We start from the raw sequence: 27963 nt of genomic DNA, 5'->3' as shown, positions 1-27963 counted from the left end.
AAGTGTGCACATTTCTTTGTTTTAAATTGAATAAAATGAGGTTAGCATTGGACTATAATTATGTGCAAATTCATCATGTGCAGTTCTTAAAGCGCAACATTGAGTCAAGTAAGGTTGAGACAGAAACCTTGAAAGCTGATAGTTGTCTGTTAGATAGAAGTGAGGTGTTTCAGAAGGTCTTCATGGATCTTAAAAACTGCAAGTGTGACTATTTTTAAGACTTGCATAATTAGTTTCACATCATGTTAAAAACGATAGTTAAAACTGGTCATTTTAGACTCTGCTGTAGCTTTGGGATATCGCTGTACAGCCACACAGTGAAAGGACTTCCTTCTTGGAATGATGCTTAACGTTGTTTTCCCTGCTTGGTGGCAGAGGACCCTCCCAGCCCAGTGCCCTCCTCCCTGCTAGTTGAGACCTTACTTTCCCTGACAAGATGGCACCATGATGATGCAATCCCCACACGCCCCCTGTCTCTCCACTGTTTGCCCAACAATCAACACCGTGCCAAAGGCTCACCAGTGGCATACACTGTCATTACATATTCTGAAAGGACCCACGCCACCAGCCCCCCCTTCCCCGGTTTTTGTTCTCCCCTTTTTTCCCATTAATTTCCATCGTCACCGTTCTCAGTCATGCCAGAGCTTTTCTCCTTGCTAGCTGCCACATTCTCCTCCTGTCAAGTTGCCTGGAGGTTTCCCTGTCACAGGCTGGCAGGGTGGAGCTGCTGTGGGTCCTGCCTGCCTTTGCGAGATGTTCATTTGGAGTGGGGAGCTGACAGGCCTGACAGCCCATCCCCACAGGGCCTTTGTCATGTGATTCAAGCCTCCCTGCAGGCTCTCTCAAGCACCCCCTTTATTCCCCTATACAAATGAAGGCATGGGACTGGCTTTCATTTTTTGGCCAATCTGCATGCAATTGCAGAAACAAAGAAGTCCCATACCCCCACCCCACTCGCAGACAGACTTTCTTAACAGGCTTGGGAGATTAACACTGGTTGCTTCTAGATTTTGGTTTCTGGTTGCCTCATGCTGGCGAGTGTTTCTACTCTTTCACAATTAAACAGTTACATCCCTATGCTTTTGCCATGTGTGGGGTGCACCCCCTCCTCACATATTTCAGTCTCTCACACAACCAGCATGGGGGAAGGGTGTGTTTGTGTGTGTGTGTGTGTGTGTGTGTGTTCATACAGTGTACATTTTTAAAGTGACAATATGTTCCACACGAAGTAAACGTAGTTTGCTTTTTGTAATTCACTGTTGACATATATTTGTATAAATGAGTGTTTGTGCACTGTGGTTGAGGTAATCACCACTTGTGTCACACAACATTATCTGGCTAATTTGCCATTTTGTTTGTGTTTAATTCTAAGGGACCAGTGATCCTTATGTGAAGTTCAAACTTGAAGGAAAGCAGTTCTATAAAAGCAAAGTGGTTTATAAAACCCTGAACCCACGGTGGAACGAGTCCTTCTCCCATCCTCTTCGAGACAGAGACCATGCCGTGGACGTTCGGGTAGGCGTTGTTTGTTTGTTTGAATAGAAGTGCATTATCTAACAATTCAAGAGTGATCTTGTACCAGCGCATACAATTTCTGTTTATTTACTTAATATTTGTAATATTGTTGCAGGTCTACAATAAAAAACGGACCACTGATGAGTTCATGGGCTCCAGCACTATTGTTCTGAACAATCTTGAATTGTACAAGTGAGGAATTTATCCTAATATTCTATTTTAAGGTATAAGCTCATTGTAAGGATATCCATAAGTGGTCATCATTTTTAATCTTCACATTCTTTGTGTCTCTTCACAGAACCTATGAAATGGAGTTGCAGCTTTATGATCCAAAAAGTAAAGAAGATGGCATGGGAGTGATCGTTGTGGAAGTCTGCTTAATGTTTAGAGACGCCACCGTCAAAAGAAGCCCAGTAAGAGTGTTTCTGATAAAGGCAGTATTTGTTGATGCAGTCCCCAGTATTACCTGAATTGTTTGTACTGATTCATGTATTTTATTTTCCCATAGAGATGGCCAGTAAGGAAGAATAAGGTATGGATTTGTATATCATTACTTTTTTTTAACTTAACTTGAATCATTTCCAAGTTGTATCCGGAATGCCACCCTGTTTTCAGTGTTACAGTTTACACGGCCGTGCTCCCGGTTTCCCTGATCTCAAGCACTAGGGGGCAGTAGCTCACTGTACTATGGAGCAACAAAGAATGAGGTGTACGCTCAGGACTCAGGCTTTTGTGTGTAACCTTGGTTTCAGCACAGCCTATTTCTTTTGTGGTTTCTTAGTGAACCTTTTTTGCAATGCATATTATTTTCAGTGGTATCATTTGCTGTGGAAAAAAAAAGTGATACAATATTACGTTCTGATCAAAACCAAAATAATAATATTGACTGAATATGTTGTCGTGAAAGAGACCTTAGATGGATCTTATAAAGCAGTATTTGGTTTTGTAGTAAACAAAGTTCCGTATCCTCTCAAGTGGTTTTCAATATATTGCAGCTGTAATTAGATTCAGAGTGAAATAGGATGGTTGCTGTTTGGGACTCGCACTGCAGCGAGTGGGTTTATATTCACACCTATGTAGTCACTACATCTGCCACTGTTCAGTCTCTTGATGGTCCAGTAGACAATCTCAATTTGAAATTAGATGACAAAGGAATGAAGCCATTTTCATCCACATTGTAGGTTATCCACTACAGATGGTTAAAGATACTCAAAGGGAGACAGAAATGTGTGATGGGACTCTTCACAATGTTCGGCTGCCTAAATCACAGTGCTAATTTAACAATGTAACAATGCCATTTTTTTTCCCATTTCATTTTTGACAAATGTACAATATCTTATTGCATTTAACACCTATCCTGGAAGTGCTGAATACCCAGCTCTTACAGCTCCACTCCCCCTCTTTGTGAACATCGTTTTCTCCCTCTGTGTTACCACCACAGAGACAGGGAATGGCAAGTGCCTAAGTAAAACTCTGCTGTGTGATAGTGTTTCAAACAGGAGGGGGGCGTATGGGAGAAGTGTGGGGGGGCTCTGCTGTTCGAGGCATGTTGCCAGTGTGGGATGCCTAAGATCGGCACTGCTGATAATTCCCAGGCATAGCGGGCAATAACCCAGATGTTAGGATGTAATATCACAGCTGTGGATGGACAGTGCTGAGGTGCTCGCCAAATGGACCTGGGTCTGAGCTCATCGTGCTTGTCCCCATGCTGTCCCACCATATGGAAGCAATCGCACAGCCCTTTTAGGACCAGGAATAGATTCTCTTTAGGGGCCACTTACAGTTAAGTGGAATTGTTTTATTGGCCGCTGAGATAGAAATGTGTCCAAGATAAACACTTGGGATGACTTGGCTGAGGCCTGTTTTATATCGCTCCTCCACTCCCTCTGTTCCTCTCCTTTTGAAGGGGGCTGATATTTATAGGGCTGTGCCTGTGGTATTCCATGTTAATTCAGGTCCCTGAGATGTGCTTTGATCCCCTCCGGATTGGGTGGCAATGTGGGTTGTGACCCCGCAGTGAAGAGGAGGGGCCGGAGTGGCAGGGGAGTTGTAGTGGGGCTGTTTGAAGCGGCGTCGCTGGGGCAGTCGAAGGAGCTGGGCAATCAAAGAGGCTGGAGCACATTACGGTCCTGCTCTTTAATTACAGTCAGCCCGACACAACCTCTCTGCTGTTTGTTTTTACAGCCCTGGCCTATCACCGCATGGCCTCACGGGAACTCTAACATGGAAACATATCAAGGCCTCTCTCTCTCACTCCCTCTGTGACACACGGCAGGAGAAGTGGATTGTTTGCTGGGCTTGTCCTTGATTTCCAAAAAATCCTGAAATGCCCAACATCTTCTTTAGTTTTGTAGATTCACGACAGATTTAGTTGAAACTATTTGTTATTTTGCCGGTTAAATAAATATTGGATGAATTTGCCAACACGCAGTAAACTGTGATGCTGGCCATACATACTGCATGTATGCATAATTTGCTGATGAGAGAGCTGTGCGGTTTGCATCATTACTCACTGCTGCCTGCTGTCTCTTGTGCAGTATGCCAAGTGTCCTGCCTCCCCACACTCAGTCTGGGAGCCAGTGATGAGTGGGACTGTCACAGCCAGGGACATCTGGCTGCTCGCTGACGTTCCTCTCTTCCTTGCTCTCCAGGAGCCTCCATGGTGTGGCTTACCTGTCAGTAGAGATGTGGTAATGTGCTCCCACAGAGTTGTGCTGTATAGTGTGGACCTTTTGTCCTACTTTCATACACTCTGTGAACATGATGAGGTGCCAGGCTGAGGCAGGTAAACCTAGGGGAGAGCGCAGAGCTTGCACACACATTGAGCTTTAAAAAAACAAACTTCTACTCTCTGTGTACCCTTTGGCCTGCAGCAGAACCAGGCCGCAGCATCCCCGCGACCAGCTGAGACGCAGAGAAATCTGCCGAAGAACCAGATGTGGACCGGGGTGCTTGGTATCACCTTGGTGGAGGGACAGGACCTGCCGCAGCATGGCGACGGGGACATTTACGTCCGCTTTCGCCTCGGTGATCAGAAGTACAAGAGCAAGGTTGGACTTGTTTCTTAAAAGTCTTTCTCTTTTCCTACTTCTCCTACACTCCCTTTTCTCATGCTCCCGTGTCTTTTTAATGTCTGCTCTTTATACTTCACGTCTTTCTTCCCAGCCTCCTATCTCTTACTTCCCCGCTTCTCTCGCTCAGCAGGTGCCTGTCAGTGACTCACCTCCACCTTGGCTCACTGGGCCATGGCAGAGGCAGCTCATTAGACTGGGCAAGGCTGCCACTCACTTCTCCCTGTGCCTGTGCCTCGGGTGCTGGGCTTCATTGCCTTCATTTGCATACCCAGCGTGCCCTGTTCATCTACCTGTACTTGTTGGCCTCCCCCCTGATGATTCTATGGTGCACTTGTCTTGTGTTGTCGTGTCATTTCTTTGTAAACCTCTCTGCTTTCCTCTCTGCTTGTTTGTTTGTTGGACAAAGCTGATTCTAATTGGAAGCTGTCAGTGTTTACAATCCCAGAGTGGCTACTGAGGTGTACACATACAAGCACACACAAATCACAAATACAGGCGCATACACACACAACACACCTCTCTTTCTCCTCTCCTGCCTTGTTCTGGCTGGACTGAATGAAGACTTAATTCACCTGTCATGCAGGAGCTGCTCAGTCTGATAATGCATTAAACCTGATGTTGTGTCAAAGTGTGTATGTGTTTCCATGTTACTGTATGTGCTGAATCTGTGTCTTAACTGCCCTCAGAACATTTGCGTTCAGGCCAATCCACAGTGGAGAGAGCAGTTTGACTTCAATCAGTTTGAAGATAACCAGGAACCTCTGCAGGTGGAGGTGTACTCCAAGAGAGGGAGGAAGGGTGAGGAATCATGGGGGATGTGAGTATTTCCTGGTGGGTCGTGCAAGTTTTGCTCACATTTGCTCCACCACAGAACCAGTTTGCCTCGTGTGTTTCAATGGAACTATTTTCCTTTTGTGTCTCAGGTTTGAGATTGACCTATTGAGACTTCCACTTAATGAGAGGCAGCTCTACACTCATGTGCTGGACCCAGGAAAGGGCAGGCTGGTGTTTCTGGTCACCCTTAGACCCTGCTGGGGAGTCTCCATCTCTGACATCGAAACAGCTGCCTTGGAGAAGCCTGATGAGAGAGAAGCGGTATTGGAGAAATTTGTAAGTTCTATTCTAGTTTTATTTAAAATTTTTCTGTGACATATTGGGATAACATCCTAGTCCCAAGTGCTGGTGGTTCATTAACATTAATCTAATTCTGTTTAGAGTGACATTTTATGTGGTACTTTATTATTCATGCTCATAAAGAGTTTAGGATAACACGATTTTAATCATTTATTTTTTCCCCCAGAGCTTAAAGAACTCACACAAGTGTGTGGGGGAGGTTGGCTTCCTTCAGGTCAAAGTTGTAAAGGCAAATGATATTCCTGCCACAGACCTCAATGGTAATCGTCAGAACTACTCACTTTTGTTTTCTATCATCATGGTCGTGGCTTTTTTTCTTTTTTTTAAACAATAAATAACCACTGTTCTTTGTCATTTGCAGGAAAAAGCAACGCTTTTTGTGTTGTGGAGCTCGGCACCAGTAAGCTTCAATCTCACACAATCTACAAGACCCTCAATCCTGAGTGGAACAAAGCCTTTACATTGTAAGTAGGACACCTGGAAAAAAACAACATCCTTCTTATTTTGTGTTGTATATTTTATATGAATAAAGTGTTTCTTAACTCTTATGTTACAGCCCAATAAAGGACATTCATGATGTGATAGAGTTGACTCTCCTTGATGAAAATGGAGACAAAGCCCCAGCCTTTTTAGGGAAAGTGGCCATTCCATTACTGACAGTTAGTTTGTTTATGATCAGCCACCACATTACTTCTGTGACAGGATTAAGTTGGTCTTACATGTTAATATCTGATTTACAAAATACACATTTTTTTATTTCTAAAAGGTTCAGAATGGGCAGCAGATATGTCTGTTCTTGAAGAAAGAAGACTTGGAAAATGCATCAAAAGGAACCATCACACTGGTGCTGGAAGTGATCTACAACAAAGTAAGGATCTAACTAAATATGTTCAAACCCTTTTAGAAAGGTTATTATATTTCATATCATATAGCGGGAAGTGTGTTAAACTGCAGTGTTTATTGCTTCCTTCTTTTGTCCCAGGTCAGAGCTGGTATCAGAACCTTCAAACCAAAGGAGACCAAATTAACAGAGGAAAACCTGAAGTTCTCCAAAAAGGTCATCTCTCTTGATGTTTTTAGCAGAATTTAGCAGATGGAACAAAAAGGCTTGCCAGTATGTTCTCCTCACATCCCAATAGTAAAGTATCCACAACAAAGCTACACACGGTCGCAGTTTGGATCGGACATAGTCAAACTCATTTGTTTAATTGGCTTTAAACATCTAACTTCACAAGTAGCAAATAAGGGATTGTAAAGCTCATTGAACCTTATTGCAAAGTCATAAACATTATGTCCAGTATCAAATGATACTAACTGTTGTTTTGTTCCAATTATTTCCCATTAGGTTCTTGCCCGGAATATATGTCGGGTTCGAAAAATCAGCACAGCAGTTCTGTACACGTTACAGTACATTAAAAGCTGTTTTCAATGGGAGAGCACGCAACGGAGTCTAATAGCCTTTCTGGTAAGTCATTGCCTCACGTTAATGAACTCTCTTTAAGCCTTGGGGCGAACAAGTTTTGTCCCATTTCACTGCAGCCCAGATTTTAACTCTTTCATTTGATGCGAATTAGATGTTGGGGAGAATCTTTGGTTTAGTCGTTTTCTCTCTCACTAGTCTTTTTCCCATGAAAAACAATGGCTGCCTTCTGTTTCTATCCCATGCGTATGTGATGGATGTGCTCTATCCTTTAAATCAAACCCCACTTGGCTTTCCTTCAGTTCTGATGACATTAGAGTGCATTTGAAGGGGTGGGGTTTCCGCGTTTGTACATCTGACTTCTTAGCAAAGCCTCCTAGCCCGGGGGACGGTGTAAGGAGGATCACAGTCTCAGCTTCCTTGGGTGGAGGAGTGACAGTCTGCCTCCGAGATTTGAACCTTGTTTAAATGTCTCTGTTTAGCTGTTTTTAATGAGGGTATATGATCTAAGGTCCTAAGCTTAAATAATCTTAAATCACCCCGTGAATCCCCCTCAGTACAGCACATGTAATGTCATGATTAAGAGTGTACACTTGCCATGAAAGCCCTGCCAGCACCGTGTCAGGGTGAGGAAGCGGTCACAGACAGGGTGTGTGAAGAACTCTCCTTTCACCGCCTTTCTTCTGTCTGCTCTGTCTCAGAATGACATGCAATTCATACCTGGTGTATTCTGTAAGCCCTTCTCACTGATCCTGAGGTGCAAATCCCCCCCAGGCAATGGCCAGGCTCAATGTATCACAGCCCTTAGAACAGCAAGGCACACAGACAGGCAGGCAGGCAGGCGGACACACAGACAGGAAGACGGAGAACAATGCAGGCGATTGTATAAGGATAGAGTGGGAGGCAGGCTACTATCTGGGAAAGAAAGTTGGAGAACAGAAAGAGGAAGACAGTCGGGTAAGGGTGCGGTCTACCAAAGGCAGATAGCGAGAGACTTGGAGGCAGGAGAGCAGGAGGATAGACAGGTGACAGGTCAGCGGGATGGGGCCATCTTCCTCCACCTATAATTAGATCCTCCGCAGGCGATGGGAGTGTGTGGTGGCACACTCTAATCTTTCATTTCCACTTCTACTCCACCTGCTGTTTAGGAGTGCAGCACACAAATGGAGATCTTAGAATGAAGGAAAAAAAGACTCGCATGCTCACTACTTTCATCAGGATCATCATTGCTATTGTAGTGTTGTGCTTCCCAATCTGATTTTTGTCAGCTGTGTGTCATCTGCTCCCCATCAGTGAGTACGATAATTCTTGTGACATTGACTGTAGCTGCTTTGTCCTTTTTTTTTTTTTTAAATGAAACAATTGCTCTTTTAATAAGACTCTTAACACATGATATTTGTAAAAGCAGACAGTACCAGTGTAGTCAGAGTACGCCTTTGTCTGCGATTAGGTGTGCTTCAAAAATGATAAGTGTCAAAGGGGTAATGGCGAGAATTGCCCAAACAGAGTAAATCTGCCACGGTGTTTTCATCACCCACTCATCAGCATACTGAGAGTTAAGCGAGGGAAAAGTTCTTTTTTTTGCAGTAAGTTATATTCTCATCAAGTAAGCACAGGGAAACATGCAAATCACATGTAAATATTAAAACGCAATTGATAGTAACCGGGGGGAAAAAATTCAGAACTTCATTCAGTGAGAGCAACAATAAGGTCTTGACCGACTGTCATTACACGCCTAGTCCCATGCCGCCATCCACACAAGTACCTCTGCCCACTCCAAGGGTAGCTACTGTACAGCCACTCCTCCTCCTCCTCCTCCTCCTCCTCCTCCTCCTCCTCCTCCTCCTCCTCCTCCTCCTCCTCCTCCTCCTCCTCCTCCTCCTCCTCCTCCTCCTCCTCCTCCTCCTCCTCCTCCTCCTCCAAGTCATCATTTGCAATTAAGTTAGTGTTGGGAGCTGTCTAAAGCAGCATGCCACCATGTGCCTTAATGAAAGCAGCTCCCACTCCTATCTTTATATCTTTAGGCAGTGGTAATAAGGTAACTGATTCAGACATTGACAGATGGCCTCTGCTTGCATCTCAGATGTGCATAATTATCCCACTAGTGTCTGCTCTTTTCCACAGCGGCAGGCAGCGCAGGGCTTCTCAGGGTCTGCTGGTAGGAAACGCTGCAGTGGTGGGTCTAGCTTTAATATACATTACAATACATTATTTATCAAGCAGGCAGACCGGTCCTACCCTTTTACACCATATACATCCTGTAATGCATTACCGCTGCTGTGGTTTCTACTGGGACTGCGGGATGCTCGCGTAGTGCTTTACCAGGAATACTCAGCCATTATATCACTCAGTCCCACAGGCCAATTCTCTGACCTCCACACAGCATGCAGTCTACATTTGTATCCTGTTTATGTAGATTCTTGTATGCATTATGAGGTGGTTGTTGGTGGTATTCAAATTTTGCATGAGGGATCACTGCTCTGGTTCATGTTAAGTAAGTGAATGGGAATGTGAAGTTCTTTTTTTTGAGGGGGGGGGGGGGTTGGCGGGGGAATAGTCTTCTTTGTTGAAATCAAGACAACTTTTCTCTCATGAGTGGCAGAAAGCTGCAGATTCATGAACGTATACATTTACAGATTGATGGTTTATTTAGTTTTCGTGCTATCGTGTGAGGAATGGAAATACTTGCAGTATTGTCACTGTTTGCGAGGGCAGGAGGTTACTTGTTTTGATTGTGCGATCTCATCAGCAGAGTCCATACTGTTTGACATCGCCTTCGATTTCCCACCAATGTGTAGCAGTTTTAAAACAGAATCTCTCTAATTAGGTAATGTAACTAAAAAAAGAAACCAGAAAAGAAAAATCTCTTACTCATTTAAACAAAGTTCTGGCAAATCCTCATAAACATTTTCATCAGTGAACGGAAAAACAAACAAGAAATTTAGATTTTTTTTTTTCCCCTCTTGTTTATGCTACAGTAATGAGCCTCGGATCTGCGCTTTTCAAGAGTTTGACAACAGTATGTTCCTTTTCTGAGAGAGAGGAAATGTGACAGCTAAAAATCTTCATAAAATAACGGCCTTTAGATGTGCTTTTCACTAAGACTGAGCGAGATGAATGTGCTATACATCAGCAGTGACTGCAGAGGGGTCACCCAGAGTTCTTCGCTGCACACAAGAACAGGACCTGTAGATGGAGCTACAGCACTGCTGGAAACCTGAGCGGAGGCACTGAGGAGATCGGTTACTTTGCTCAACATTCGTGGGAACAACTTGGGAGTGAAATCCTCCACTCTGTGCATTACACCAAGAAACACAAGTTTCGTCCACACCAAAAAGAAGAAAAAAAGAGAAGCTAAATGAGCGTGTATTAGACAGCCAAATTAATCTGTTTCAGAAGTTTAAAGTTGAGAACAATTTTGATTTAGATGAAAGTAAAAAAAAAAAAAAAGAAAAAGGATCATTTACATTTGAAAGCTGATTTTGAGCTTTGCTGTCATTAGATCGCTTTAAGTATTTAAGTAGAATTAATATTTTAACATATGAGGTGCCTCATCTGTCAGGAGTTGGACTAGAAAGAAACCTGTACACCTTATGTGAGTATTTGAACCGTTTTCTTTCTGTCATTGCCAGGTAGCAACCGCTTTAGACATCATTTGACAGCCTGTGAAATGCTGATTGCTTCACATCACACACTGTAAAGATGGCATTTGATGAATGTTTGATGCGATGCAGCTGTAAACACACTTGGCAGCTGCAACGGGCACTTTTTTGGGGGGTTGATAGAATCATCGTCTCCCCCAGATGAGGGCAGAACCGGGTCAGATCTGGCTCCAGAGGTCTCGGGAGACCACCTGTGTATAGAGCCACAGCAGTCGGGGCCGTCAACCAGAACACCAGCCTGGCTAAGATCAAAGCCGTAATCAGACTTTAGGTAATTGTTCTTGTTAACGCTGTCCCTGAAAGTGAGATGCTCTGTGAGTCTAGGATCTGCCTGTTTGTGGTTTACTGCATTGCAGTGTGGCCGAGCGCTTGTGAGAACAGCAAGACCGTGCACGCCTGTAAGTTGTCTCCTTGTTTCTGCTCTGCATCTGTTTTCTCTCTGTTTGAAAAAGTTGGAGGCCCTTCAGGAGTGGGTTTCTTCAGTCTCATGGGGTTATGCTCTCCATCTCCACGGCTGTGGGAGTTCTCACAGACTGTGTAGTGGGAATGTGTCTAGTCGAGAAAAACACGATGACAGTGATGGCGATGGTGTGTATTCACGCTTTTGAGTCTGAGATCTATTAATTATTAAATGATAGGCTATGCCTACTTGCAAACTGCTCAGCAGTGCCTCCCGATTTAACAGTGTTATTATTTAGCTGCCCTGGCTATGTGTCAGTTGACAGCTCTGGCTGAATGCAGCGTGTAACCTTGAAACATGTCCCCTTATTAGTGGGATTAATAAGCTTTCTCCGTTAATATTCACTTCATTAGAACTGTGAAATTGTTTCTATTTTCATATGTTTTAAAACATGCATTTCTGTTTTGAGAACACATTTGATTCAATTCAAACTGACCGAATTCTTCATTATTATTTTGTATTATCAGACAGTGCAAACATGTAGTGCTCATATTTATAATAGCTGGCTGCATACTGAATACAACAGGTATTTTCTGTGCCTCGCTTGTACTTAGTTGCTTTCTATTACGCAATCTTTATGTGTGCTTTGTGTTTAACCCCATTGTGTGTGCCATATAATAATGACTGCCTTTAGCATACTCGCCACCTTCCTGGTCACAGAGGACACTTCTCCCCAGGCAGCTGAGGCGGTGACCTGTCCGCCCCAGAGTGTGGGTGTTTCGGGGCCGGTCTTGGCCCCGACGCGTTAACGTGCGCGTGAGCCGAGCTGACAGGGAGCGAGAGTCAATGCCACTCCCTCCCCACCTCCTCAGGGGGAAACGGCTCGCATGGCAGATCTGTCACCCAGGAGGTCGCTCAGTGTTAACGCTCCCGACACGGATTAAACACTAGTGGCCAGTGCTGGAGTGCAGGGTCAGCGTAGCCACCACTGACAGGCACCACGGGGCCCCCGCCGACTGCCCTGCTCCAGCCTCGCACCGGCGCTACTCTGGCCCTGGCATGTGTCAGACAGGCGGGGAGACAACGGCCGGAGCTGGCCCTGTGAGCAAGCGCTAATGCTTCACCTCGCACGGCTGCTCTTCCTCAGTGCTTTGATAAAGAGCTGCTATCAGGTTTGCACTGCACCGTGCACGCGTCCTCACAAGCGGGGACATTTGTTTATCATTAGCTTGCCTTTTGTTTTCAAATTGTAAAAAATATAGTGAACACTGAATCAAGAGAAAATAGAATATATAACATTTTTGTTACAATTTATTTTTAGGATAAGGAATAGTTTGCTATTATTTAACTATGGTGTTATTACTAAAATATTTTTGTTCAGCTTTTATTGAGCAAAATGTATTACAGTAAATATGAATGTTACTATATATGATACCATATTTTATATAAAAACTGAATTGTGAATTGTAATATTCTCCAGGACTGTTAGAGCGGATTTCACCCCGCTGAAGAGGGACACGAGATTCCCCATTTTATTGCTCTTACTCGTATGTAGCCTCTCCTTTTCTCTCTCTCTTCCTCTCTATCTCTCTCTCTCTCTCTCTCTCCCCAGTCGATAAGACTTGAGCTGAGCGTATGTGAAATATTTATTCAGCGTTAGCTCAGAGCACCATGGCTGCCCACACACTCTACCTGCCCCGAAGAGAAATCTTATCTGTGCTTCCTCTGCCTCCGACACCCCCTGAAAGCCTGTCCCCACACTGGCCCGAGCTCAACACAAATTACATGTCTCATTGCTCTGCGTTTACAGCTACTTTAAAGCCTGCCGCTCCTGTCCCCAACATAAGCCCTCAGCCAGACTCTGTTTCAGCTGGGCTGGAAAAAAAAAGACCTGCGTGAGCTGAGCTGCTACTTGTGCCTTTGATTCATTATTAATCTCTTTTTTGTATTTTAATTGAGGAAGTAATGCAGATTAATTGCACTGCCCTTGATTTCACCCAGAAAAAACCCCATCTCTATTAGAGTAAAGACTATTCAAGGTTTTTTAGAGGTTCCTATTTATTTGTTTTTTTTTAAAATAATAATCATTGTAATACATTCTTTAAACCATATTTGCACATTGTCACACACACACACAGATATTAGCTTTTCTCTGTCCATTACACACACACACAAATGCTGAAACAACCATACACATAAATACACAAACCCTGCAGCCTGTTAGTCAGTCTTGTTAAACTCTTCCAGTATATGTTCACGTAATCTGGCATCCGGCCACAGACCCCATGACTGACCCTCATAATGCTGGCTGGCGCTCTCCTCGCTTTGTTTAGCTTTCCAAGTGGAGTGAAACTGAAGAGAGTAATGAAGATACAGCCAAGATTAAATCTTCCATGCTTTTGGATAGTACGTAGTCTTAAGAATAAGGGTATTTTGGAATGTACCACGTTAAACAAACAGTTGTTTTTAGTTAGCTGTTTTCGTAATGATAATGTATGGCCTCATGCTGTGACATTACACTGAATTGGCTTTTCAACAGTATTGTGTGTTACGCTGATGTGACGCCTATATTTATAGCCCGTTATCTGCTGTAGTGTATAAGGAGAGCATTTGGCAGCCTTGCAGTCTGGTGGTACGTCTGCCAGTCAGTAGTTTGGGTTGGTAGACTGGGCAACCCCCTCCACTGTTAATCAATTTACAGGATGGTAGAAACTCTTATAGAGGGTGTCTTTGTCCCTTTGTTCCTGCTACGATCTCTTCTCCCTCTCCTGGGAGAGTGTGGGTGGTGGGAGCTGCCATGCCTGCTCAGCTTTAAGTTATTTTATTCACACTTTTAATCGCTGAGTGCTTTATTATTAGGTACTGGATTCTGCTGGCCAGGGGATCTGCATGAGAAGGCGCAGAATGCATTTAGAGGAATCATATTAATGGCACTATAAAACAAATCTGTCAGGCTGTTCTTAACCCTGCTGGCAGAATTGCTCTGCCCAGGGTTGCCCCCTTCTCCAAGCGCTTACAGGTGGCTAAGGAGAGTGCATCTCCATCATCTACTCCACCGTGTGCTAATAGTTTTATTAATTCATTCTTTTTCTCCCTCCCTAGGCACCCTGTGCATAATCATACAGACATTTTTCAGCTAAATGGTGTTTGTCAAGGGAGTTTTCCTACATTAGAGACACTTCTCCCAGACATACATACTAACACTTGTTCAATTACAAGTCGTTTGTTATCCAATTCTGCTGTGTGTAAACCTAAATGCTCAGGTGTGTCATTAAGTATTACCTCCCTTGCTTTTGTTTGTTGCTTTATAGCCTTTTTGGTTAAATAATTTTTTTTTATCACTCATACTGCAACATATTAGCATTGTCGTGTTTATAAAGTTCAAGGTTTTACTTGTCATGCGTAATTTGTTGACGGATGAAAAAATACGCAGTCAGGCCCTTAAGACTGATATGGAGCCTCTTTGATGGCAATTAAAATGTGGATTCTTTTTTTATATGAATTTACACTTACGCCTGAGAGGTTGCACTTTGTCCAACATGTCCTTTAATCACTCAGCTGCTTGCTAATAAAACATAAACCACTTAGTGGGGAATTAGTTCTGTCTCCATTTCACAGAAACTCTGGAGAATGTGGGGAGACAAGGGAAAGGTTTAGTCCTGCCTCTGCTCATTACTGTGGGATGTCTGATGGCAAAGTCTCAGTCTGTGCACCTGAGTGAAGGAATCCGAGAGCTTTTCCCAGATGTTTCTCTCCATCGTTTTTATTAGTGTTAAAAAAAAAAAGCATGTAAATTCTGAACACATGGGCTGACATACCATGAGGGAAGAATTGAGAAGATATTTCTGACAGTTTTGGTTTATACCCTAATTTAAGCACTCAGTTTAGACACTAGGCATTGTATTTCTGTAGGCTTTTATCTTGTCCACTGAGCCAGAACGCGGTGAGCAGAAATTTGCATTAGTGGGCGATTATGAATACCTGTGACAGATTCTCGCTGCCGGCTCCCTGGGCGGAAATGAATTGGCTCCCTCTGTTGACTTGCACAGGAAGACAGAGACCAAGCAATTAGACTTTAGTGGTTAATGTAGCAGCTTTTGCAGGGAGGGCAAGGAGGTTCAACATTCCTGCTGGGCTCATGTCAGTTTCCAGGCACATTTTCCCTCCTTCTCTTTCTCCTTTTTTATGAGAATACTGGGAATATGACAAGCTACCTGTCCACCAGCCAGCTGAATTCCTCTGGGGTGAGAGTAGCGTCGCTTTAGAGTCGCCTCATGGGAACTGAGGTGACAACACATGACGTAGGTTATTCATAACAGAGATGAGATGTGCTGCAGCTACCTCTGCACATCATGCATATTCAATGTTTACCTTTTTTTTTTTTATCCGCCACAAGCTCTGGTTTGTTGCTGCATACGTAATTCAAATGAGCTCTAAGAATAACATATTGTTCCTAATGTTCATTTCTTTATACCTTGGTCATCCTGCTGTGTTTCTGCATTATGCTTTGACTCACCCACTATCTCCCAGGTTGTATTGAGGGATAATAAGCAGTACAGTGGTGACGCCTAGGGCAGTTGGGCCACAGTGTTGTCTGCATTACTCACAGTTCACGTTTCCCTGGTGGCTGTTTGAACCTAGGCCTGGTGTGGCAGTAGGTAGACCGGCCCCCAGAGCACCATACACAGACTCTGTACTGTTGCTATGACAGGAGCAGTCTGCTGTTTACAGACCTGCTATTGAGGCCTGAAGGCCCCAGTGGTTCACATCCTGTCTCGGGCTTAACTCGAACATATTGTTCATAGTCTAAGCACCCTCAAGCACTTGGAGCCTAGACCGCACAGTGCTATCATCGTGTGGGTTCAGCTTAGCAGTTCTACTGTTTTGAAATAAACTTTGTAAAAAAAAACAACAACTTAAAAAAGTAGAAGGAATGTAACTGTGCAAAAGGATGCATTAATTATAGAAAACGTTGTGTGTATATAAAGCATGAGGAAAAATGTACATTGTGAAAGATGTCTGCGGTAAATATAAGTGGACCATATGTTGGATGTATTGGCACATAATCACATTATAATAGATTTTAAGATTCAACTTGCTGTGGGGGACATTTTTATTTCATCCTTGTCAGCCGGCTGGTGTGATCCTCCTCACACATTCCTGATCATTTCAGTTGGAGACAGACTAATTAGGCTGTCACTAAATGGGTTTAAATGCAGCCGTCCAATTAGTGCTCTGCTGTGAAATGCAGTGGGTGTTGTGCAACGTGCTTAGCACCACTCCTTTACAGAATTATGAGGGATTACTCATTCAGTGTGATCCATCTTATTTCTACCAGGGGTCTTGGCTTTTCTCAGTATCATCGCCATGGAGGGGGTAAATGTAGCAAATGCTTCTCCAGTTGCCATATGCGCCTCGTCAGAGAGCCTCGCTGCTTCCGAATCTAAGAGGATTTGATGTGCTAGTTAAAAGACAGCATACCATGCCTATCCATGTCATACTTTCTGTTCCGCAGTAAGACACTCTGCCAGCACAGTGTTATTGGTGTATATAAATAGGATTTCAAGATATTAAAAGTTGTCCCTGAATGTGTGTTACTTTCAAACCACTAAGAGTCAAATCTGTTGCCATCGGCTGTAAATCTCAGAGGCTTTACGGTCTGTAGTGCTTTTCATGAGATTTAGGACGTGGTTAAATCCATTATATATTTTGTTTTGGGAACAGGCTTGCTGATATTTGAAAGCTTAGGTCCCTGCTATAGTGTGATGGGATTTGCGTTCTACTGTCATGTCCTGTCTTCTCAGATCTTCCTTGTGACGGTGTGGCACTGGGAACTCTTCATGCTGCCCCTCTTCCTGCTTCTGCTCATTGGCTGGCACTACTTCCAGCTCGCTACAGGGAAGGCCAGCTCCAACCAGGACCCGGTGAGTGATGTACTCCCAACTCTCCAGCGCTCATACATACACAGCTGTAGATGCATGTCAACTCTGGTCAAACCCTGTTGGAATGAAATCCTTTTGGCACATTGCAGTTTTAAAGTAATGTTAATTAACAACTCTTGCACTTGCATGTAGACTGTATAATACAAGAGATGGTCTATAAAATGCACCTCACAGTACAGCCAGTTGTAGCAGCATTCCCCGTTGTGTAGCTGGTTGAACTAGTTTCTACACTTTCTCAAGAGGCCCAATGAAACACCAAGCAGTAAGAATCAAATCACTGTAAATGTGTGTATTGCCTATAGTCTGTTGATTTAGTATTGTCACATCTGTAAATGCAGGACTATAGTTCTCTTCACAACATGCCACTATCTCCTCTCTTTCTACTGTTATGGAAATGATGTTTGCCCTACACATGTCTGTGAAGGTTAATGCTGTTCACACTTCCGACTGACCCCCAATTTCACTGTGTTGTAAGCCTTCTCACCGGCCAGCCGAGGGCCTGGCCTGCTCACACACCCTCCCCAAAGCCACATCCCCGGCCCGGTGATTGTGTTTATGGCTGCTGGCAAAGATGCCGTCCCTGGGCAATGTTAAAGTCCAGGCTCACCCTCATATCCAGTGTTGAGACACTGCCACCCCTCTGTGACCCTCTGGCCGGCAATGACACAGCTCTGTTCCGAGGCAATGTCACAGTGTGCAACACATTGGGGTCAGGGATGACTTGATATAAAGTGATCTAGGCAACAGCATCCAAATTAAATGTGTTTTTTTTTTTTTTTTTTTTTTTTTTCCTCTTTCTGTTTTTCTGTGTGCTTATGTTGTGGAGAAATGAGATTGCTTTGGTGTGACAGTGCTCTTGTGAGGAAGGCCCTCTTTCACCTCTCCTTTTGTGTGAGGTCACCCCTGTGATGCAGTCTCTATGGAAACAAGCCTCTCCCAATAGGGGTGAATGTACTCAAAGAAAATTTCATTACTAGGTGTTTGTTAAAAATGCTCCAGTGCCCACATGTCCCGTTCGTTTGAAATCACCCTCTACCCTTTATTTTCTCTTAGGTGAACACGAGCATGGGTGACGACGAAGAGGAAGACGAGAAGGTATTTTATCTTGTCTCTTTCTAACATTTTACCGGATAATATGTTTTGGTGGAATGTTGTCTCTTCTCATTTTGCACAATAAACATAAATGCATCTTTTAGGATGAACCATGAAAACAGTTTTATCATTTCCCAGTGACATTGCTCAATGGCTTGTGTAAAAATCATTTTCGAACTCATCAGAAGCGTGAACCCTGCTAATATTTCTTTCTGAATAACCAAGGTTTAAATCAAAGGCATAACAATGTGTGCATTGCCTCAGCTGGGTACAAATTCACGATACAGCAAATAGCTGTTTATACAATTAAACACCAAAGAGCCATACGGGTTCTACTCTGTATTTTCTGATTTTCTAGAAATATTTTCATGCATCCCCAAATGAGGGCAACATCTATGAAACAGTTGCAGCGTGTAGATCTTTATTCCGTTCCTCTGGTAATTCAGTGTCACTCTCCAAATGCACTCCGCCGAGATACTGCAGCCCTTTGAAAATCTATAAATCAAATTTAAACAGCACCGTCAATAGATTTTGCACAGCTGTTGGGGTTAAGGCAGTAGATTATTATTTTTTTTGTACCATCATTTTCTTGATGGGTTAGTTGTGTTGAGAATGACCTTTTACAACCAGAACAAATGAACAAAGTAGAATAACACAGCAGTAAACTTTACTTTGCCCTAAAGGTTATCAGTCATTTTCACTTGTTCGTTTGTGAGAAATCATGAATGATCATTTTTATTAATGTGTCTCTCTAGTGTCTCTTGAAAAACAAAACAGGAAATCTTTAAGTAGCCTGAAAATTATACTTCCCCACAGCACATAATATTCAATTACACTCATCCCACTGTTTTCTGTAAAGAAAGAAGAGTTAACAGGGATGTGTATTATTGCTTTATGGCAATGAAGTGTGGAGCTAACACAAAGCCTCCAAGCAATGACCCTTGTGCTGCGTGTCTAGGCCCAGGATTCATATCCATAATGCGCTCAATATATTCTGCTGTGATGACCTGAGGCTATGAAAAAAGCCAGCTTCTTTTAAAAACACAGGCACATCCACCAAATCCTGTCTGAAAGGATGGGCTAATTCCCAGATGAAACTCGCATGATATGTCTGCACACACAAAGTGGGAAGCCGCACTTGCTTTCATTGCTAGGAACAGGCAAACTGGTGCTTAAACAAACAGCAGTGACACCGGAAATTCTGTGTATTTATGAATATTGAATCAGACAGGATTACCGTTATGCACTGAATTTAATATCATAGCTATATAGAATGATTATTACATTTATCTTTACCTTGAAACCTCAATATAAAATAGAGGAATGTTGACCATTTATTTTACTAAAAAAGCAGCGTCTTTAGACAGGTTAAAGATTCTCTCAATAAGCTGCATGCGTTTGCGAACTCTTAAAGCTTTTTGAAAGGTTTTCCATGAGCCTCCCTAAGCCCTTTCACACTCAGAGGAAATGAAATATCTCCTTTCATTTACTAATTAAGCAGTCACCCATGTTTGTTTTAAGCTGTCAGCTTTAATTTAAAGTGGCTTTTTTGAAAGTCTTGTTATGGTCTTGCTGTCACTTGAATGTGATATCATGCAGTTAGATCAAGCAGTGTAGCTTTACACCTCCTATCAAAGTCTTCTTTAAAAATATTTGGGGTTAAAGAGTGATCAGTGTTAAATTCGATGACTTCAAAGCCTTTGCTTTCCCCCCCTAGTCTTTCCTCTCACATGCGAATAAAGGCTTTTCCCTCTGAGAAGGTTATGATTACCACTCAAATATGTTTTTTATCCCCCTTTTTCCCCCTTGAGGAAGGAAATATTTAAACCTCAGACAGAGCAGCAAGAATGTGAAGGCATGACGTTAAAGAGAGACGAAAGGCAAGGCAGTGTTACAGCAGGATAATGCAGAACAGATTCTCTGACTGTGAACAAATCTGTCCTCAGGGAAAGAGACAGCTTACAAATTATGTGTGGGCAAAGTGACTTCCCTTTGGCCTTAGGTATCAATTGTGCAGATAGACCATATTTAATCATAACATAAAGAAACAGAGAGGCAAAACAAGTCCATAGATCTCCAATAGAAATGAAAAGGGAAGATGAAACGGCCCTTTCATTGCCCCCCCGGCTGGCAGTGCTGGTCTGGGGTTGACTTGCTCCCAGTGCCTTGCCCAGGGGAGTTTGGGGGGGGGGGGGGGGGGGGGGGGGGAGGTGATTGTGGGGGTGCTAGACTGGACTATGGGGTTACTCCATCTCTCACCCGATAGTCCACAGTCACCGCTGGGTCTCCTTGAGCACACCAGTCAGACAGACTGCTGGTGTCACGATCTGTGGTGTCCATTACTAGAGCTACCGCACACGGACCCACCAACACATTAGAGCCCCTGAGAGCTGTTTTTCTGTTTTATCCCGGCAAATTGTTTGTTAGCATATTTCATCTCCATGTGAGATCATTTTCCTGGAACAGGTGTTTTTGATTTAGATGCACTTCTTATCTATGTCAAAAAAAAGTCACTAGAATGATATTCAGTCTAAGAATTCAAATTTGATTTGGCACAGTTTATTCTAATTAGAATGATGCTAAATGAGCTTTTTCCAGCCTTTGATAACACCCCACATGTCTGTGAGAGTATGTTTACCTTTGTGCAGGAGATCAAATTGGTTCTCCATTACCGCACCTTAAAAGCAAGCTTTTACAATTTTATCTGAAATGAGAATATGATTTCACACAGGTTTTCTAATCAGTAGACATTTAGGATTCATTTAGACCATCCCCAGTTTACCCATCCTTTTCCATTTCAGAAGGAGATCTTTTTACTATTTTTTGTTTTCTCTGCACTCGTGTACATGCTGAAAGAAAAATGAACAAAGATAAAGAATATTATCAAATGATTATTGTAGGAAGGACTTCAGTTTTGGTCGCTAAGGAGATGGAGGACTTCAAGAATCTTAAAGTGCATGAATAATGATAATCACGAGAGCTTTGCCTGTCGATGCATACTTCAGAGTACATCTATTTGTCTGTTTTTCCTTTAAGAAATGAAAGCCAATACAGTGTCTCTTTTTGTTCTTGCCGGAGCTGTATTTCTGGCTGAATTTACCTTGCAAGTGTCTCAAGTGCAGTTAAATAATGCTTCATATCTCTTATTAGGTAGGAATTCTAAATTGCGTAATTGGGTCGCTAAAACAAATGGAAATGTGAAATGAAAAGCAATGTGAGCCGAACTGATGAGGCTTAATATCTAGAGAGCTATCATTTGTCAATGCGAGGCTCTCTGCGTCCATCAGCTGCTCACGGCACAGATTGTAATGGCTCTTAGCAGACTCTACCAGTGCTCCCCGCTTTTAAAGTAAACCGAGGATAGAGAGCTCAATTAACACCTGATGTGGAGTAAAGGACACGCAGGAAGGTTTGCTCAGCCCCCCCCCCCCCCCCCCCCCCCCCCCCCCCCATGCAATGCAGTGGAGTGGAGTACGATGACGCATGAACACAGATAGTCCTCTTTCCCCATGATGAGACCATGAGATGTTGATCTCAAAGAAAGCATATTTGTGATAGTTTTCCCTTTTTTGGACAGTGCTGAGCCTCCAGTGTCGGTCCAGACCCCAGCCTAGTGGGGGAGGCTCTGCTAGTGTGGGAATTGCTCTCTTCCTGCGCCTTTCGTTGAGAAGAGTGGGCCTGACAGTGGGGAGTCTCTATGTGCTGGCAGGCCGTGTGTTCCCAGGGGCTGCCTCATGAAGCTCTGATAAAGGCATTCTGTCTGGACCCTGTCAATGCACACAGGCCGCGGCTCCGGCTGACTTGTAACATAAACATATAGACATCCCCAAGCCTCCTGCTAGGGTTCATCAGAGCGCCCTCCCCCAACACTCTCATTCCCTCTCATTCTTCCTCTCCCGCCCTCTGTCATCATTCCTGTCATTATTTCCTCCTTTTGATGTGAGGCTTCTCAGCTCTCTTTAGCTTGTGTTACTTGTGTTATCTCTAGTCACTCCCCTGCCTCTGGAAGGCTTCACACCCGTTGTTATTTCTAGCCTTGATGGGATCACATTTATTTTTTTATTTTGAGACCACTCCAACCCCCCCTTACATGTTGATTTATTTCTTTGCCAGGCTCGGTCATTATTCTATCAGTGCATTAAAAGCACATAATACTTTATGGGCAGTGTTAGTTGACACGTAGACCGTAGACAAGAATCATGCCAGTGAAAACATCCAACTGGTGTTCTGAGCAGGGTGAAGTGTTTTTCTCACGCGGAGAAAGTGTTCGGGTAGGTTAGAAAGCCTGACAGATTTCTAAAAACATGTTCAAACTTGTCCCGTGCAGGCTGCTGGAAAGGAATCTTTCCTAAGTGGTGAAGCCCCTGCTCTTCTAGTCATCTAGTCTGGCTGATTGTGGATGGCCATTTTGTGTACTTTCCATCTAGCAGAGAGTCTTGATTGTGCTGCACTTGTGCAACGGCTCTATTGTGTGTGGCGGACAAAAGCTGAAATCTCTCAGCCATCCACGTAACCGCTTCAGAGCACTGAGTCTGTCTCATCTTCTAAAGGATAGTCTGAAGATGTACAGTGTTTGCTCATTATGGGCCATTCAATAGATAAATCACACATAATAGCACAGCAGAGATAAACTGCTCTTTGTCTACCCAGCCCAACAACTGACATACAGTGTACCTCATCAGTGTCTCTGCATTTTTTTTTTTTTTTTTTTTTGTTTCCTTTTTTAGGAATCCGGAAAAAAGGGTTTGATGGATAAGATACATATGGTGCAGGAAGTAGTGCTGGTTGTCCAGAACGTTTTGGAGGAAATCGCAAACATCGGAGAGCGAGTCCAGAAGTAATTTGACCATTTTATATTTATCCTACAAAATATCTTTATTTAAAAAAAAAAAATGTTTTAATAGATCTTCAAATGAATCTGACACAATATTTCTTTTATAGCATATTCAACTGGTCTGTCCCCTTCTTGTCATGCCTGGCCTGCTTGATGCTGTTTGTGGCAACTGCGCTGTTGTATTTCATCCCTCTGCGATATATTGTGCTGATATGGGGTAAGTTCTACATCTAACAAATTCGTAAGTTTAATTCGTAAAATTGTAAAAAAAAAACTAAAAACATTTGTGCAATCAAAACTTTATTCTGTGAATACCTAAAGCTGACAAACTCCCACTATTTAGATCTGTCATTACTGTGACCAAAACATACTGACGAGCATATAAATCAATGCCCATGCCATTGTTGTAAAACAAAACTCTTATTCAAGCTTCCTAACTGCAAATCCATGATTTAATAAAGTACAGTAATTTAAGAACTCTGCCATGCCTACACCTCTGCAGATGCACAGAGATCAGACAGCTGCAGAGGTTTGCTCCGCTCAGTGTGGGCTGATGCAGCAGAGGCGAGGCCTAAGGTTTGTGTGGAAACAAAGCAGAGATAGACTAGCAAGCTGCATATAATACATGATGTCCTTGGGCAGTCTGTAGGCTCCTGGTCTAGCCTCTCATTATCCGCTGTAGTCATACAGAATAGACAGTCATCTCAGTGGTCAGGGAGATATGCTGCCCTTAACGGGCTCTCCTCCTCCAGCTGAAAGCCCACAACCACTGTACTTCCACACTGCCTTCAACACAATCAATACCAAAAAAAAACATCATATCAAACAAAAAACACACAGCCTGAGACACTCCTCTGCCTCCCCAGTTAACCCCCATCTCTGTGGTTGCAAGGCAAGCCTTTCAAGTTGCTTGCACATATTTAAGTCCTTAGGTTCTTTGTCTGCATGTTGAGGTACAGGCGGTACCAAGCTGAGAATATAATGGTCCCATTACAGGACCCTGGAGATAGTGTTTTTTTTTCTTCTCTGTGGTATGCAGCTATGTGCAAAGTAAATATAGATATGCTAGAAATGATTACAGTGAAGCAAACAAAAGTGAGGAAAAGTTTTCATAAATGCGTGCGTCTTATTTTCAAATCGCTGTTATCATTATTCATCTCCTTTAATTGATTACGTATTGCTTTACCTTGTCTTCATTGTATTGGTCTGGCTTGAATTCAGTTTGTCTAAAATGGATCAATTGAAACCGCATCATATAACACGGTTGCTGATACACCGGTGGGAACTCTATAGAGAACATAGATAGAGTTACACAACTCTTTTTATTATTTCATTTAGACACTGTAAAGTATGCTGGTTGGTGTGACACCTTTATTTATTAATGTGTTCTTGTTTTCACAGGTGTTAACAAATTTACCAAGAAGCTGCGCAACCCATATACTATTGACAATAATGAAATACTGGATTTCCTCAAGAGGGTGCCTTCTGATGTTCAAAAGGTAAGGGTCCAATTTTGCATACAGATAGGGAAGGAATTCCCTGAAGATGTCGGCATTATTTGCTGTACCAGAATTCCCAAGTGTTGCGGAAATATATCCTCTGGCTTTGTTTGATTATTAATGGACTCTCTCCTTTAAAGCAGCCCTGGCCCAATTATTCCTCAGCGCAGCTCCATGTAGTCGCCGTATTGCCTGCGTGAGGAGATGCTCAGATCTGTCCTCAGCCATATTGCTGCAGCCTCGTCCGTTATTAGCAATTTTGTCCGTCTGATTGAAGCGCTGTGACATTAAAGTTGGTGATTGGCCGAGGGCTGGCAGAGGGCTCCTGACGTCGCCGACTGTTGTGTCAGCGCAGAAACTCTGATGTGGCCTCAGTCACTTCAGGGCGGTAGAGTCAATTAATGTAGTCGTGAGCCCCAGTCGTCTTGCTGGGTGCCATATGTGATTACATATTAGCCATGGCTGATATGTCATTTGCATTTACATCACAGAGCTGAGGAGAGCTGTCAGGGTCTTGTAAGTGGTGCTGGGTGCTCGCCGTTCTCTGACTTAGAATTTTGCTCAGCCAGGAAATGAAGTGCCACACAGTGCCTTCATCTCCCAGGTAACTCGCCAGACTGAATTCAGCGAGAAAGCCTGACAGTCTGGATCTGGAAAGACACTCTCACCCCAGTCTGTTTCTCTGCGGCACCCTTGATGTCCTCCTGCAGCAAGCCATTGCTGACTCCTCTGTGATGTTGGAGGGAGCCTGTGTTGTTTGAGATTTGGCTGACTGAGTTGGCAAAACAAGGTGGTGAATACATTTTGATTCAGAATCCTTTGTATGTCTTCTTCCCCATTGGGATACAATGTTTGAGCTTTGAAAATGACTCACTTTCAAATCTCATGGAAACAATACTTTTTAGCCTGGTTTAAAGGAGAAACTACATCTTGAAAATAGCTCCAATCATAAAAAACAAAACACCCTTAGATTCATCATAAGTACGTTTCATTATGTCCTGTGAAAAATAACCTTAACATCATATACACAGGAGACCCAAAACAATAGACCACATATTTTGTTTTTGTTGACTTGGAACTTCAATCCTCTGATAGGTGTGGACACAAAAACACCACAAAGGCTGAAAATTGACTCCTGTCTTTCTTGCAAATGTGACTTGGCAATTAGTGCCTGTGCACATCTACAAAGTCTGCCTCAAACGGGGACTTCTGACAACACTGTGTCTGTCCTGAAATAAGAAGCATCTGTCAGTTCTGAGGACAGTTTCATGTTCTGATGCAGGAGGCAGTCACTTTGTTCCCACATTCCATCTCCCATTCTAATAATGGAGAGCAGCTAATTAGCATATAGTTCTTGCCTTTATTCAACAGATTTACCGTATTGTTGGAGCTCAGCAAGCATGCTTCAAAAGCAACTTTTCAAATTCCAGCTCTTCTCCTTTTCAGTTTAACCTCTGATCAGTCCTCTTTGGATTATGTAGGCAGTTTTAAAGGAAAATGGACAATTGAATCAAATCTTCTTTTTTTTTATGTCAAAGAGAACATGATTCTACAACATACATCTATTTTGTAAATCCATTTGAACGTCAAGGCATTTCTGGAAATATAAATACTAAGACATTAGCGAATCTATCTACAGCTTAATTCCACACATGTAACTAGCTGAACAAAAAGTTTAAATGTCACAGTGCAGGTCTTGTCTTTCTCTGAAGAAATCAAAATCACACCAAGCCACGAAGAAAGTTACACGTCAACTGATTACTCAAACAACACTCGCTTTATACAGTCTCAGGCATAAACAAAGTTTTCTTGAGGGGACATAACTTTCAGTGAGTGATTATGCAGTTTGCAACTCCCTCACTGGCCTGGCAGGTCATCCCAACAGTTGATTTCTGTTTCTAATATTGTGATTGTGGTGCAGAATGAGGGGGGCGTACACTGGTACGGAACCCTTGACTCTTCAAATCCTTCCTCCCTGTGATTAATCCCCTCTGCTCCTGTGTTTAAAAAATGATTCATTACAGGCGAGCCCGCCTCGCTTTTCCCTGCACCAGCTCTCCTCAGGGGAGCCATTACCGTGCGCTCCACTGAGCTCGGATTACCTGCCTCTGACCAAACTCCTGTTTGTTTTTACAGGTGCAGCACAGCGCGCTGAGAGCGCCCACCAGCCAGAACCAGCCGCGGAAGAAGAAGTAAGCCTTGCTGGATGAAAGGCTGGTCTCCTTTTTTGAATACGCTACGACGCAGTCCACCTGACAACAATGCTCCAGTGCCAGCAGAGCCCCTGACCCATGTGCACCCCCCCCCCCACCCCACCCCATACCATCCTAACTCTGCCCCCTGCTGCTGAGGGGCAGCCAGCCGCTCTCTGGCTTGTGTGTGTGCCACCCCCCTGACAGAGGCTGTGAACTGCAGCAGCTAGAAGGGCAGCACATGGCGCTGTCAATCACAAGCCTGGAGGTAAAGAAAAGAGAGCGCTGCAAGGCTCAGCCTTCATCTTTGGATATCATTTAGAAAAGGAATGAAAACCGTCGGGTTTGGCTTACCTTAGACCTCTAATGCTTTGCTTCTTTTTAAATCCTTTTTTTTTTTTTTACTTTGAAACTAAGAAATGTGCCTTCCGGTCAAGTTAATACAACCTCAACCGAACATGGAAATGTTTTTCTTTATTCATGTGTTAATATAATTAAAGATCAAAAGGTCATATATATCGCAATACATTTTTATGTTATAATCAAAATATGTTTTCTCGCACATTTAACATATTAGGACAAGTACTGAATGCTATTGTTTTTGTGGTACGGATTTAATGTATATAATATAATTCTGTCAGCTTTCTTATTTTTACATCGGCAACAAATATATATTTATGTATTGCATGCGTTTTATTTTCAGCTGACTTTTTATGTCACTGTATTAATTTGAGTTTTATTTTTACTCAGTATCTTGTCTGCTTCATCAAATGGAGAATTTGCAGTAATCCTGAGTAAAGAATCTTGATCAGTTTGAGCTCTTGTTTTTTGCCCGTGTTTTTTCAATAACTGCACTCTAGTGAGGATGGATTACACCACTTCTTTACTTGAATACACAGTAAACACATCTGATTACACAACACAGCCATTGGAACAGAGCTCACACACCGGCCACCGCTGTGCCTTGGTTACCGAGCTCACATCAAAGCTGTGTAGCTCCAGTGTGCTTCCTAATGCATTGCTTTGTTGCCTTCTCACAATAACAGGGTCCAGATGAGAGAGAAAGAGCTCATCTCACAGAGAGTACTCTCTCCATCCTCAGCACTTAGTGCTTTACATTTCCACTAAAATCACCTGGTCTATCTAATGGTTACACACACTGGTTTTTTTTCCATCCGTTTTCCAAGAAGAGGGTGTAG

General features: G+C 43.1%; 1 protein-coding gene across 2 annotated transcripts in view; it reads left to right on the top strand.

Moving 5' to 3' along the window:
• Window positions 1–27581, top strand: part of mctp2a (multiple C2 domains, transmembrane 2a) — a 31491-nt gene extending 3910 nt beyond the window's left edge. Inside the window, exons 5-23 of one of the 2 annotated variants that reach the window (XM_079163831.1) lie at window positions 1373–1515; window positions 1631–1707; window positions 1814–1928; window positions 2024–2047; window positions 4392–4565; window positions 5276–5406; window positions 5513–5699; window positions 5890–5983; window positions 6085–6187; window positions 6280–6382; window positions 6490–6591; window positions 6706–6780; window positions 7069–7188; window positions 17010–17129; window positions 18201–18242; window positions 22967–23076; window positions 23181–23290; window positions 24475–24572; window positions 26709–27581. In XM_079163831.1, the coding sequence (XP_079019957.1) occupies window positions 1373–1515; window positions 1631–1707; window positions 1814–1928; window positions 2024–2047; window positions 4392–4565; window positions 5276–5406; window positions 5513–5699; window positions 5890–5983; window positions 6085–6187; window positions 6280–6382; window positions 6490–6591; window positions 6706–6780; window positions 7069–7188; window positions 17010–17129; window positions 18201–18242; window positions 22967–23076; window positions 23181–23290; window positions 24475–24572; window positions 26709–26768 (1988 nt within the window). In that variant the 3' untranslated portion in view covers window positions 26769–27581. Of the gene's footprint in view, window positions 1–1372; window positions 1516–1630; window positions 1708–1813; window positions 1929–2023; window positions 2048–4388; window positions 4566–5275; window positions 5407–5512; window positions 5700–5889; window positions 5984–6084; window positions 6188–6279; window positions 6383–6489; window positions 6592–6705; window positions 6781–7068; window positions 7189–17009; window positions 17130–18200; window positions 18243–22966; window positions 23077–23180; window positions 23291–24474; window positions 24573–26708 lie in introns of both variants that reach the window. The other variant, XM_079163830.1, reaches the window with a different exon arrangement.
• The last annotated feature ends 382 nt before the right edge of the window (window positions 27582–27963 follow it).

This window comes from Pholis gunnellus (genome assembly GCF_910591455.1).
Source record: "Pholis gunnellus genome assembly, chromosome: 7".
NCBI lineage: Eukaryota > Metazoa > Chordata > Actinopteri > Perciformes > Pholidae > Pholis > Pholis gunnellus.
This window is presented reverse-complemented; position numbering and strand designations above follow the sequence as displayed.